The sequence below is a fragment of the Salvelinus namaycush genome, unplaced genomic scaffold, assembly GCF_016432855.1.
Source record: "Salvelinus namaycush isolate Seneca unplaced genomic scaffold, SaNama_1.0 Scaffold907, whole genome shotgun sequence".
NCBI classification, from domain to species: domain Eukaryota; kingdom Metazoa; phylum Chordata; class Actinopteri; order Salmoniformes; family Salmonidae; genus Salvelinus; species Salvelinus namaycush.
Window position 1 is genome coordinate 66,543 of NW_024061650.1, and position 10,054 is coordinate 76,596.

General features: G+C 46.6%; 1 protein-coding gene across 1 annotated transcript in view; it reads left to right on the plus strand.

Annotated features, from left to right (window-relative positions):
* The window catches only part of LOC120043421 (protein FAM53B-like), a 29,704-nt gene extending 23,040 nt beyond the window's left edge, over positions 1-6,664 (plus strand). The window contains exons 3-4 of the mRNA XM_038988001.1: positions 648-1,498; positions 4,533-6,664. Coding sequence (XP_038843929.1) covers positions 648-1,498; positions 4,533-4,856 — 1,175 coding nt within the window. The 3' untranslated portion in view covers positions 4,857-6,664. The remainder of the gene's footprint in view (positions 1-647; positions 1,499-4,532) is intronic.
* The last annotated feature ends 3,390 nt before the right edge of the window (positions 6,665-10,054 follow it).

Genomic DNA, 10,054 nt, shown 5'->3' on the forward strand with positions numbered 1-10,054 from the left:
TGACTATTTCCATGTTGTTGTAGACTATATGTTCCCCACCTGACTATTTCCATGTTGTTGTAGACTATATGTTCCACCTGACTATTTCCATGTTGTTGTAGACTATATGTTCCACCTGACTATTTCCATGTTGTTGTAGACTATATGTTCCCCACCTGACTATTTCCATGTTGTTGTAGACTATATGTTCCCCACCTGACTATTTCCATGTTGTTGTAGACTATATGTTCCCCACCTGACTATTTCCATGTTGTTGTAGACTATATGTTCCACCTGACTATTTCCATGTTGTTGTAGACTATATGTTCCACCTGACTATTTCCATGTTGTTGTAGACTATATGTTCCACCTGACTATTTCCATGTTGTTGTAGACTATATGTTCCACCTGACTATTTCCATGTTGTTGTAGACTATATGTTCCACCTGACTATTTCCATGTTGTTGTAGACTATATGTTCCACCTGACTATTTCCATGTTGTTGTAGACTATATGTTCCCCACCTGACTATTTCCATGTTGTTGTAGACTATATGTTCCCCACCTGACTATTTCCATGTTGTTGTAGACTATATGTTCCACCTGACTATTTCCATGTTGTTGTAGACTATATGTTCCCCACCTGACTATTTGCGTGTTGTGTTTCAGAGACCGGCAGCAGGTGGGGTGACGTGGATCTGGGCCGGGTGTGTTGTGGAGCCCTGCATCACCAGAGACCCTCAGTGGAGTCCAGTTGCCTGGAAAACCTGTGGGATGTCCTGCCGTCTGAGGTTCTACCCTCCCACTACTACCAGAGCTCAGTCCGCTGTGGGGACAGAGACGCAGGACTGAGTCCCACCAGCATCACCTCCATCCCAGGCACCATCACCAGCCTGCTACAGGACCTGAGCCTGGGTGAGGCGTCAGCCGCTTCAGCCCCCTCACCCTCCGCCGCTCCTCCCTCCAAACGCCAGTGCCGCTCCGTCTCCTGCTCAGAGGACCTGGGAGGCTGTAGGTCGGCCTGGAGGCCCCAGGGGTCCGGGGTGTGGACGGCTGTGGCGAAGAGGCGATGCCACAGCGGAGGAAGTGTCCAGAGAGGATTTGCAACAGGAGGAGGGACACGCTCTCAGCAGCTAGGGTTCCCTGCCATGCAGCGTAGCTCCAGCTTCAGCCTGCCAGCTCGCTCCAACACCCTCTCCCTGGATCTCACTGGCTTCACCCCCTGCCCTTCCTCCTTCAGCGGCTTAGCCCCCACCTCTTACTCCTCAGAGCCCCCCAGGCCCTTCCTCTACCTCTCTCATGAACAGATCTGCCTCCCAGAGATCCAGGGAGGCCCGGCGTCGCCCCTGAGCTCCCCAGACTCCACCCCAGAGATGAAGCGTCGTGCTGGGCAGGGGGGGCTGGCCCGGAGTCGCTCTCAGCCCTGTGTCCTCAGCGATAAGAAGATGGGTATGAAGCGGAGGAGACCAGCCGACTCACACAAACAGAGGCCTTCTCTGGATCTGACCAAGATGACACAGGTTAGAAGGGGAAGAATATCATGGGTTTACGTGGGTTGTAATTCATGCTAATTAGTAGACTAATTAAGGGACTGGACTGTACATGGTTTGGTGACTAAGGGTCTGGTCTGCTAGCTAGCTCAGTTAGCCACACTCCCAGCTGGAGGGTCTGGTCTGCTAGCTAGCTCAGTTAGCCACACTCCCAGCTGAAGGGTCTGGTCTGCTAGCTAGCTCAGTCAGTCAGCCACGCTCCCAGCTTGGGCTCAGTGCTAGTAAATGATGCTCAACCTGTCTTCATCATAAGGGAGGTTTCTGAGTCAAAGGTGGACAAGGTGATTATCTCACTAAAGAACGCTAAAGCCAAAGATGTGTTTGGGATGGACTCTACCTTTCTTAAAAACTACAAAGAGTCACTCATTGGCCCCATTACTAAGGTCACCAACACATCTATTGGTCTCGGGGTGTTTCCAAGGGTATGGAAGTCGGCCATAATAACGGCCATCTTTAAATCAGGCGACCCTGCTGACGTGAGTAACTACAGGCCCATTAGTATACTACCTGTGGTGTCAAAGGTTGTTGAAAAGTGTGTAGCAGAACAACTGATTGCCCACCTCAACAACAGCCCCTTCACATTACATTCCATGCAGTTTGGCTTCAGAGCGAAACACTCCACAGAAACGGCCAACTGCTTTCTTCTGGAAAATGTGAAGTCCAAGATGGACAAAGGGGGCGTTGTTGGGGCTGTGTTTCTGGACCTAAGGAAGGCTTTTGATACTGTTAACCATGAGATTCTCATCACAAAATTGTCCAAGTTCAACTTTTCCCCCGATGCCTTGAGATGGATGAAATCATACCTTGAAGGCAGAACTCAGTGTGTCAGAGTGAGCAATGAGCTGTCGCCCACTCTTAGCTATGATGTGTGTGTGCCCCAAGGGTCAATACTGGGGCCCCTCCTGTTCAGCCTGTACATTAATGATCTGCCTTCTGTCTGTACTGGGTCTGAAGTTCAAATGTATGCAGATGATACAGTGATATATGTGCATGCAAAGAGCAAACAACAAGCTGCACAAGAACTCACTACTGTAATGGCCCAGGTTACAAAGTGGCTCAGTGACTCGTGTTTGCATCTCAATGTGAAAAAAACTGTTTGCATGTTCTTCACAAAGAGGGCAACAGATGCTACTGAGCCAGATGTCTGTGTCAGGGGAGAAGCTCCAGGTGGTATCTGATTTTAAGTACCTTGGCATCATACTTGATTCCAACCTCTCTTTTAAAAAGCAGGTGAAAAAGGTAATTCAAATAACCAAATTCAACCTAGCTAATTTCCAATTTATACGAAATTGTTTGACTACAGAGGTAGCAAAACTGTACTTCAAATCTATGATACTCCCCCACTTAACATACTGCTTGACTAGTTGGGCCCAAGCTTGCTGTACAACAGTAAGACCTATTCAGTCTGTCTACAAACAGGCTCTCAAAGTGCTTGATAGGAAGCCCAATAGCCATCATCACTGTCACATCCTCAGAAAGCATGAGCTCCTGAGTTGGGAAAATCTTGTGCAATACACTGATGCATGTCTTGTATCAAGATTCTAAATGGCTTGGCTCCCCCTCCACTCAGTATTTTTGTTAAACAGAAAACCCAAACATATGGCAGCAGATCCACAAGGTCTGCCATGAGAGGTGACTGTGTAGTTCCCCTAAGGAAAAGCACCTTTAGTAAATCCGCTTTTTCTGTGAGAGCTTCCCATGTCTGGAATACACTGCCATCAGACACACATAACTGCACCACATATCACACTTTCACAAAATGCTTGAAGACATGGCTAAAGGTCAATCAGATTTGTGAACATGGTCCCTAGCTGTGTGTTGCCGCTTTCCATGTCTGTTGTCTGTAACTTGTGAGGTGTGGAAACACTTTGTCGCTTTTATGAATTTTGTCTTGCTGCTTTTTGTTCTATGTTGCTCTGTCTGTATGCTACGTCTTGCTTGTCCTATGTTGCTATGTCTGTATGCTATGTCTTGTTCTATGTTGCTATTGTCTATATTGTAATTGTTTTTAATAACCTGCCCAGGGACTGCGGTTGAAAATTAGCCGGCTGGCTAAAACCGGCACTTTTACTGAAACGTTGATTAATGTGCACTGTCCCTGTAAAAATAAACTCAAACTCAAGGGTCTGGTCTGCTAGCTAGCTCAGTCAGTCAGCCACACTCCCAGCTGGAGGGTCTGGTCTGCTAGCTAGCTCAGTTCGCCACACTCCCAGCTGGAGGGTCTGGTCTGCTAGCTAGCTCAGTTCGCCACACTCCCAGCTGAAGGGTCTGGTCTGTTAGCTAGCTCAGTTCGCCACACTCCCAGCTGAAGGGTCTGGTCTGCTAGCTAGCTCAGTCAGTCAGCCACGCTCCCAGCTGGAGGGTCTGGTCTGCTAGCTAGCTCAGTCAGTAAGCCACACTCCCAGCTGGAGGGTCTGGTCTGCTAGCTAGCTCAGTCAGTCAGCCACACTCCCAGCTGGAGGGTCTGGTCTGCTAGCTAGCTCAGTCAGTCAGCCACACTCCCAGGTGGAGGGTCTGGTCTGCTAGCTAGCTCAGTCAGTCAGCCACACTCCCAGGTGGAGGGTCTGGTCTGCTAGCTAGCTCAGTCAGTCAGCCACACTCCCAGCTGGAGGGTCTGGTCTGCTAGCTAGCTCAGTCAGTCAGCCACACTCCCAGCTGGAGGTTCTGGTCTGCTCAAATCTCAAAGCTCAAATCTTTCCTGCACTGTTGGGTAAACCAAACAATTAAAAAGGTCAAGGTGTGTGTGTTTTTTCAACCACTATAATTGCACAAGTCCAATACTGTCCGTCTAGCCAGCGGAATATTGCATCTCCATGGAAACCAACTGTAAAGTAACTGCCAATACTGCTCATGGGGACTTGAGTGTCTGTTCAGTATCCTGCATGTTGTGTAACTCTCTCTCCTCTCTACCCCAGTCCAGTCCCGGTTTGCTTTAGTTTCTGCTTCTTCCTGTGTGACCAAATAAATATTCATAACAAAATAACGTGTTTTTTTGGATCCACAGAAACTTCGGAATTTCCAAAGCCTCAGCTGCCCTGGGATCACTGGGGACGCCGGCTATCAATCAACCCAGGGCCCGCCCCCTCTGAGCACCACTGACCAATGTGAGACTGACTTCGCCTCTGCAGGCGATCAGGGATTGGACGATCCAACCGCCAGCTCCAAAGAGGGCGGAGTCGTCACCAGTGTCTCTGGGGAGGAGGATCCAGCCATCTGGCTGAGCTCCCCGGTCTGCGATGACGTGACACACTGGGCAGCCACTGGCACCAGGAAGGATGTGTATCAGCTGGGAGGAGATCTGGACATTGATCAGATCGAGAGGAACTGAACCGGGTCGTGTTCATTAGGCACCAAATGGAACAAAACAGACTGAAACGAGGAGGGAGAACCTGGATATGTCCAATGAGAAATGCTGCAAAATGTTAATGCTTTTTTTTCTCATGTTCCCGAATGAACATGACCCTGAACTATTCTTACCACCCTCAGGGGAAAGGGACTGAATGACCCTGAACTATTCTTACCACCCTCAGGGGAAAGGGACTGAATGACCCTGAACTATTCTTACCACCCTCAGGGGAAAGGGACTGAATGACCCTGAACTATTCTTACCACCCTCAGGGGAAAGGGACTGAATGACCCTGAACTATTCTTACCACCCTCAGGGGAAAGGGACTGAATGAACACGACCCTGAACTATTCTTACCACCCTCAGGGGAAAGGGACTGAATGACCCTGAACTATTCTTACCACCCTCAGGGGAATGGGACTGAACGACCCTGAACTATTCTTACCACCCTCAGGGGAAAGGGACTGAATGAACACGACCCTGAACTGTTCTTACCACCCTCAGGGGAAAGGGACTGAATGACCCTGAACTATTCTTACCACCCTCAGGGGAAAGGGACTGAATGACCCTGAACTATTCTTACCACCCTCAGGGGAAAGGGACTGAATGACCCTGAACTATTCTTACCAGCCTCAGGGGAAAGGGACTGAATGACCCTGAACTGTTCTTACCACCCTCAGGGGAATGGGACTGAATGACCCTGAACTGTTCTTACCACCCTCAGGGGAATGGGACTGAATGACCCTGAACTATTCTTACCACCCTCAGGGGAATGGGACTGAATGACCCTGAACTATTCTTACCACCCTCAGGGGAATGGGACTGAATGACCCTGAACTATTCTTCCCACCCTCAGGGGAATGGGACTGAATGACCCTGAACTATTCTTACCACCCTCAGGGGAATGGGACTGAATGACCCTGAACTATTCTTCCCACCCTCAGGGGAATGGGACTGAATGACCCTGAACTATTCTTACCACCCTCAGGGGAATGGGACTGAATGACCCTGAACTATTCTTACCACCCTCAGGGGAATGGGACTGAATGACCCTGAACTATTCTTACCACCCTCAGGGGAATGGGACTGTGAAAGGAAAGAGGAGTTGGGTGGTATAGTAGGTAAACCCTGCTGACAGTCTTAAAGGACAAAGACGAGTACAGTAGTCCATGTGAAGGGACCGGCTCCTGCTCTGTTTAAACCCTGTAGAGTACAGTAGTCCATTTGAAGGGACCAGGCCAGGCTCCTGCTCTGTCTGGACCCTGTAGTGTACAGTAGTCCATGTGAAGGGACCGGGTCATGTCTCTGACTGGACCCTGTAGAGTACAGTAGTCCATGTGAAGGGACCGGGTCATGTCTCTGGGAGTGAAAGGTGAAGGAGGGTCTCTGTCTGGGCTATCAGCATTTCTCTCTTAGCCTGAATGCCTTATAATGATGTACTGGGTATGAACAGAATAAACAGCTGGTTTGTATTGTGATGTACTGGGTATGAACAGCTGGTTTGTATTGTGATGTACTGGGTATGAACTGAATAAACAGCTGGTTTGTATTGTGATGTACTGGGTATGAACAGCTGGTTTGTATTGTGATGTACTGGGTATGAACTGAATAAACAGCTGGTTTGTATTGTGATGTACTGGGTATGAACAGCTGGTTTGTATTGTGATGTACTGGGTATGAACTGAATAAACAGCTGGTTTGTATTGTGATGTACTGGGTATGAACAGCTGGTTTGTATTGTGATGTACTGGGTATGAACTGAATAAACAGCTGGTTTGTATTGTGATGTACTGGGTATGAACAGCTGGTTTGTATTGTGATGTACTGGGTATGAACAGCTGGTTTGTATTGTGATGTACTGGGTATGAACAGAATACAACTTGTATAAATTCTCTGCACTAGAACTAGTGGATGTCGTCCCATTACCAAATGGTCACCTAAACCCGATGCACGTGGGGATCTGAGATGATTTGACCGGTGCAATAAATTATTTATAATTATTAGGTCAATTAATATGGTAGTAGCTCCCCCCTTTCCCTCTGTTAGGCTAGGGGGAAGTTTCACCCTATTGCTTGTACCAATCAAATCCTCTCAGAGGGCGTAGGGCGCCTAGGGGTCCGTCTGGGATTGGTGTTGTTTCTCAACGCCACTTCCTCCCACATTAACAGGAAATGAGGACGGCGATGGACAGGACTTTGAGAGCTACCTGTACATTCCTTCCTCTATCTTTTTAATGGGGGGGGAAATGTATTTCACACACAGTCACCCACAGACCTGGGTTCAAATACTATTTGAAATCTTTCAAACAAATCACATTTATTTATAAAGCCCTTCTTACATCAGCTGATATGGGACTGTTCTTCTGCTTAAACAGACAAGCTCAGTCAAGCCCAGGTAAAGTATTTGAAATGATTTCAAATAGTATTTGAACCCAGGTCTGCCACACACAGCCTATACAGAGTATATCAATGAACATTTCACACAATAACATTGAAATGAAATCTCCTCATTCGTCTGAGAGAAACTTGGTGATGAAGCTAATGGCGTGTAATATTCTTTATTTTTAACAAGTTGTTATGACAACGCTAATTAAGGTAAAAACATGAATATATTTATATTGGAATAAACGTGGTTGTTTTACACGTTAATCGACTGTCTTCAGATATATATGTGAATGTAAACTCGGCAACAACAAAAAAGGAAACGTCCTCTCACTGTCAACTGTGTTTATTTTCAGCAAAACTTAACATGTTTAAATATTTGTATGAACATAACAAGATTCAACAACTGAGACATAAACTGAACAAGTTCCACAGACATGTGACTAACAGAAATGGAATAATGTGTCCCTGAACAAAGGGGGGGTGGTCAAAATCATAAGAAACAGTCAGTATCTGGTGTGGCCACCAGCTGCATTAAGTACTGCAGTGCATCTCCTCCTCATGGTCTGCACCAGATTTGCCAGTTCTTGCTGTGAAATGTTACCCCACTCATCCACCAAGGCACCTGCAAGTTCCCGGACATTTCTGGGGGGAATGGCCCTAGCCCTCACCCTCCGATCCAACAGGTCCCAGACGTGCTCCATGGGATTGAGATCCGGGTTCTTCGCTGGCCATGGCAGAACACTGGCATTCCTGTCTTGCAGGAAATTACACACAGAACGAGCAGTATGGCTGGTGGCATTGTCAGGATGAGCCTACAGGAAGGGTACCACATGAGGGAGGAGGATGTCTTCCCTGTAATGCACAGCGTTGAGATTGCCTGCAATGACAACAAGCTCAGTCCGATGACGCTGTGACACACCGCCCCAGACCATGACGGACCCTCCACCTCCAAATCGATCCCGCTCCAGAGTACAGACCTCAGTGTAACGCTCATTCCTTCGACGATAAACGTGAATCCGACCATCGCCCCTGGTGAGACAAAACCGCGACTCGTCAGTGAAGAGCACTTTTTGCCAGTCCTGTCTGGTCCAGCGACGGTGGGATTGTGCCCATAGGCCGGTGATGTCTGGTGAGGACCTGCCTTACAACAGGCCTACAAGCCCTCAGTCCAGCCTATCGCGGACTGATGGAGGGATTGTGCGTTCCTGGTGTAACTCGGGCAGTTGTTGTTGCCATCCTGTACCTGTCCCGCAGGTGTGATGTTCGAATGTACCGATCCTGTGCAGGTGTTGTTACACGTGGTCTGCCACTGCGAGGACGGTCAGCTGTCCATCCTGTCTCCCTGTAGCGCTGTCTTAGGCGTCTCACAGTACAGACATTGCAATTTATTGCCTTGGCCACATCTGCAGTCCTCATGCCTCCTTGCAGCATGCCCAAGGCACGTTCACGCAGGTGAGCAGGGACCCTGGGCATCTTTCTTTTGGTGTTTTTCCAGAGTCAGTAGACAGTCCTCTTTAGTGTCCTAAGTTTTCATAACTGTGACCTTAATTGCCTACCGTCTGTAAGCTGTTAGTGTCTTAACTACCGTTCCACAGGTGCATGTTCATTAATTGTTTATGGTTCATTGAACAGGCATGGGAAATGGTGTTTAAACCCTTTACAATGAAGATCTGTGAAGTTATTTGGATTTTTACGAATTATCTTTGAAAGACAGGGTCCTGAAAAAGAGACGTTTACATATTGATCAACAATTTCTGAAGTCTTCTTCGTTGATGGGGGGTATTTTATATTTTTGATAGAACTTCGTTGATGGGGGTTATTTTATATTTTTGATAGAACTTCGTTGATGGGGGTATTTTATATTTTGATAGAACTTTGTTGATGGGGGGTATTTTATATTTTTGATAGAACTTCGTTGATGGGGGTATTTTATATTTTTGATAGAACTCCGTTGATGGGGGGTATTTTATATTTTTGATAGAACTTCGTTGATGGGGGTATTTTATATTTTTGATAGAACTTCGTTGATGGGGGTATTTTATATTTTTGATAGAACTCCGTTGATGGGGGTATTTTACATTTTTGATAGAACTCAGTTGATGGGGGGTATTTTATATTTTTGATAGAACTTTGTTGATGGGGGGGTATTTTATATTTTTGATAGAACTTCGTTGATGGGGGTATTTTATATTTTTGATAGAAATTCTAAAAGTCAATAACTACTTTGAGATTATATTGATATTCAAAACAAAGACAAATCTCTCCTTTTTAAATGTCTACCTTGTCCTTGACGTACATATTGACCCAGTAGCGTAGAAGGAAGTGTTGCCTAAGAAACGTATAACACAGAGGCAAACACCCAAAGTGTGGAAACACACACACACACACACACACATACAGTTGAAGTCGGAAGTTTACAAACACTTTGGAGTCATTAAAACTAGTTTTTCAACCACTCCACAAATTTCTTGTTAACTATAGTTTTGGCAAGTCGGTTAAGAAATCTACTTTGTGCATGACACAAGTCATTTTTCCAACAATTGTTTACAGATTATTTCAATGTATCACAATTCCAGTGGGTCAGAAGTTTACATACACTAAGTTGACTGTGCCTTTAAACAGCTTGGAAAATTCCAGAAAATGATGTCATGGCTTTAGAGGCTTCTGATAGGCTAATTGACATCATTTGAGTCAATTGGAGGTGTACCTGTGGATGTATTTCAAGGCCTACCTTCAAACTCAGTGCCTCTTTGCTTGACATCATGGGGAAATCAAAAGAACTCAGACAAGACCAGA